A 4,293-nucleotide genomic window follows, 5' to 3' on the forward strand; every position below is an offset into this window, starting at 1 on the left:
TTCCACACTCACACATATATGAACTAGGTTTACCATTATTTACTTAACAACCGTGTTCCACTGAGGTAGCGTGACATCTACGCAGGTGTTGGAGGATATGGAATGCTTAATGGAAGCCCAGAAACAAGATATCCAGGCCCATATGGTGATGTATATGGAGCTGGCCCTTGGGGATCATATGATAAACGTGGTCCTCCACGACGTTAATCAACGGTAGTGAAGCACCATTGCTAAATGGAAGCCCAGAAACAAGATATCCACCTCCATATTATGATGTATCTGGAGCTGGCCCTTGGGGATCATATGATAAACGTGGTTCTCCACAACTTTAATCTATGGTAGTGAAGCACCATCACTCACATCTCTTTGAATGTAGGAAAAAATGATCAGTGTGTCTTTCCCATTATCTTACATTACTTGATCAGCTTGTACTTTTATGTATTCTCTATGTCACACCTGAATGTTTCCTTTCTCTTTGAAGAAGAAATTAATCTTGTGAATCCAAAATGAAGCTGAATACTTGTAAATTCGGTAGGACAGCCAATATTTGAGCCTGTTCTTTGTGAGGGAATAAATACATAATACAGACCAAAAATACAGAGTAAGTCAATTATGTCGACTAGTCCTATTTCTAACTATCAGCTTCTCTCCTTCAAAATTTTAGAAATTGATCGGATAGTAGAAGGTGTTGTCCGACAGCAGCCTCCAATGAGTTTTGCTCCGGCATCCCTCCATTTTGTGGCAAATAACTCAAACTTCTCGTCATCAAAACATTTTGACGGCTGAAAACACAATTTCAGAAAGTGGTTTTAGTTGAGAGTGCCAAATTGAAACTTTTCAAGAACAATAGAAGAGGTTATATAGGTTGAACTCACCAGCCATCTCTTAGCAATCCCATCCCATGTCTCACCACTGTTGGGATAGACAACAATCGCCATAGCAGTCAGCTGCAGGTACATGTTTCATACATTCCGGTTGATGAAATAATCCGACAATGTTTTTGATACATTAACTTTAGATCGAAAGTTTACCTCTTTGAATCTCTGTATAAGGCTTAGGACAAAATGAGGTGGTGCACAATTTATCCCAACAGCGCAAACCTTACTGCTCTTGTTGATTATGTCAAGACAGTCCTCAAACCTTTCTCCTGAGGGTGCATTTTCACCATCCACTGAACTGAAACATATCCAAGAAGGAATCTCGACATTTTCTTCATCAAGTAACTCCACACAAGCCTGTCAATCATGATGGTCGATATTTGCAAACAATAAGATGGAAGAAACACGAAGTTTATAGAATACGATGAAACGAAACTGAAAGTAATTTAAGCCTTGATATCAAGAAACTGACGGATACACATATGTACCTGAGCTTCTAGTTTGTTAGGAATGGTCTCAAAAGCAAGCAAATCCGGCCTGGCTTCAACAAGAACTTGCAGCCTGCGCCGGTGGAAATCCTTTAATTTCTCCAGAGTTACAGTCGGACCATAGTTCCCGCTGCAAGAAAGGGGTTACGATAATCAGTGACACAAACAACACTCCACTGACTGAAAAACAAGAGATGACAATCGATATCTAATGCCTCTGAATCCACCAAGTGAATCTTGAGATTAGGTTATGAATAACTTGAAAAAAAATTATGTCTTTCGTCAAGAGAGAAAAATTACAAATTTCGCTATTGCCAATTTCAAGAACTAGCTCAACATTGTACTCACCTGTACTCTGAACCATCTGCAAGATATGCACCGTAGCTTCCAATGGAGGCAGCAACCAGAGCCCTGTTGTAATTATGTTCTGCAGGCTTCCTCTTAACTGAAGCCCAAAACTTATCACGGGCTTCGGTAGCAATTCTTACACTTGTTTTAAGCAACGACTCTGCTTCTTCCGTGGACAATCCCCGGGATAAGAATCCAGGTATAGTTGCCTACTCAATGGAGATGAAAACAGATGAGAAGGCAAAAAGACTACATGTATGTGCTAGTTTCCACTTTCCAGGCTTCAAGAAAGTGTCATCAGATCATTACATTCAGGATAATATTCAACATTAAATCCAGACACTTGACAAGCATTCTAGACAATGTCTTGACATGTGTCTTAGCATAAAGTATAATGTGAAAAAATGAATGCGTTTAGACCTGATAGGATGAAGTTACTAGAACATCTGCACCTGCTTCCAGGTACTCCAAATGAACCTGCATTCATCCATGTTAACAATCTTGAAAAACAAGGGACATGAAACTAGGAAAACCAGGCACCAAGTCCATCCAAACCTGATCGACCAACAAGGATTTAAGGTTTTCTAATTTGGTAGGACATACAGGAATCAGAACAATAATGTATGCTTGTATTGTATGTATAAGCAGCATACCCTTGTGATGAGATGAGGATCTTTAATAAGGCAAAGGGCGCTCCACAGTGGATCATTAATGGAGGCGCCGTGCTTCTCCAGCTGGGTGGCGAAACCACCATCCAAGACGGCGCAACCGCCGGCCTTCTCTATCAGATCCTCCAATACTTTTCCCTTTGCATTTCCTCTCTCTCTTCCCATCTCTCTCTCTCTCTTTCTCTCTCTCCCCCTCGTAAACAACAAAATGCTGAGCTAAGTTGCAGCGTGGGGTTATGGTTATGGAGTTGACGAATGCGAATTTTCTTGAATTTGAGGTATAATAAATATATAGAGCCTAAGCTGGACTGGACTACGCCTACGCCTGTGAGAGTGAATGAATGACGAACGCGGACGGCTACATGTTTTCTGGTACGTACTTGGCCTCCACTTAGACTTTTTTTTTTTTTATATATAACAAGATTTTTTTTAATAATTATAAATACTTACTTATTATTTAAAAAATTATAAAATACATTCTAAAATTAATTATTACACAATAAATACTTCATCGTGTGAATTTTTTACAATTATTTGTAATTTTGACAATCTTATAAAACTCTTTTTTAATTTACTCTTATTTTTTTTTCTTTATTTTCTTAAATTCTGGTCCGAGTACTTTTCACCTACCTTCAAATTTGTATTTCTATATTAATTATTATTGACTTTCAAATTTATATTTATTTATTAATTATCATTTACCTTGTTTTCATCTCTCTTAATTATAGTAAGAAATATTGTTGTTATGATTATTTACTGGGATGGATTTTACAAATCGATATGTGAAGATAATTTTAAAAAGATAGAAAATAGTCCTCTATACTTTATTTCTTTTTGGGATACAATTAAACTATCTCATGTGTTTAGGGATTTAAAAAAACAATTAACATAATGTTGGTTAACTGCTAAATATATACTAAATTGGATATAATTTTTATTTCAAAATATAGAATTAAATTTTTTATGGTATTTAATGTGTATTACGTAATTTTAATTTAACACGTCAATACTAAACAAAATAAAAAATCCAATACATTTAATTCTTGTGTAAGTCGGTGGGAAATAAAATATTTGGCAATTTATTGTTGACCCACCTCCAAGAAAAGTGGATTGTCTGGATGCTACTATGCAGACCTGCACCAAACTTATATAATTTCAATTCCAAACACACCGTCGGAAGTTCAAAAAAAGAAGGAATATTTATTAAAACTTTGTGCACGAAAATATTTATAGTTAAATTCACTAAAATAAATGAATATCAGCAAAAGAATACCAACATCTATTATAATAATTAGGATCAATTAGGCTTAGACTCCCTCTAAAAATATAAGATTATACATTACACTAAAGAAGTTTTAAATTTACACTTACACCTTCGTTTACACCCGACCTCCTTTCTTTAGGATTTGAACGAAAAATATTGACATTAACAAAAAAAAAATTACATGAATTTCTAATTTTACCCCTCAGTTAATATTCCTATATAATAATTTTATACTTATAAAGAAAAAATTACAATAATATTAACCCAACTCCATATATCCATTTATAAGTATAAAAGTATACTTAGAAATATTAAATGATGAGCAAATTTTAAAATTTATGTAATTTTTTGTCAATATATTTGGTCCAAGCTCTATATTTAGAGAAAATCTAACTATAATTAATGATAATACTTATCATCAATTATAATTGATGAATTGCGCAAATTACTACATCATGCACTTGAATCTTCACGCATGATACCCAAATTAATATGCAACTGGAGTAAGCGTCATTCCAGCTGGATTAATGTCATTGATTGGAGCAAAAATTGAAGCTTGGCATCAACTCATATTAACTACTTATAAGACATATCACATGACTACAAAGAAGAAAGTCCATGTGTGAGTAGATGGCCTTCCCTTCATC

At 35.1% G+C, this 4,293-nt stretch overlaps 2 protein-coding genes across 2 annotated transcripts in view; one reads left to right on the forward strand and one right to left on the reverse strand.

The window, feature by feature from the left end:
- Nucleotides 1-461, forward strand: part of LOC105156387 (protein FLX-like 3) — a 1,152-nt gene extending 691 nt beyond the window's left edge. The window contains exon 3 of the mRNA XM_011072503.2: nucleotides 86-461. Within this exon, the coding sequence (XP_011070805.1) occupies nucleotides 86-207 (122 nt within the window). The 3' untranslated portion in view covers nucleotides 208-461. The remainder of the gene's footprint in view (nucleotides 1-85) is intronic.
- On the reverse strand, nucleotides 378-2,746 carry LOC105156388 (homocysteine S-methyltransferase 1). The gene is made up of 7 exons (XM_011072504.2): nucleotides 2,368-2,746; nucleotides 2,135-2,191; nucleotides 1,715-1,923; nucleotides 1,367-1,496; nucleotides 1,032-1,235; nucleotides 876-947; nucleotides 378-782 (listed from the first exon to the last, which is right to left on the reverse strand). The coding sequence occupies exons 1-7, from the start codon at nucleotides 2,545-2,547 to the stop codon at nucleotides 639-641; spliced, it is 996 nt and encodes a 331-aa protein (XP_011070806.1). The 5' UTR covers nucleotides 2,548-2,746; the 3' UTR covers nucleotides 378-638.

The sequence above is a fragment of the Sesamum indicum genome, linkage group LG2 (genome assembly GCF_000512975.1).
Source record: "Sesamum indicum cultivar Zhongzhi No. 13 linkage group LG2, S_indicum_v1.0, whole genome shotgun sequence".
Lineage (NCBI taxonomy): Eukaryota > Viridiplantae > Streptophyta > Magnoliopsida > Lamiales > Pedaliaceae > Sesamum > Sesamum indicum.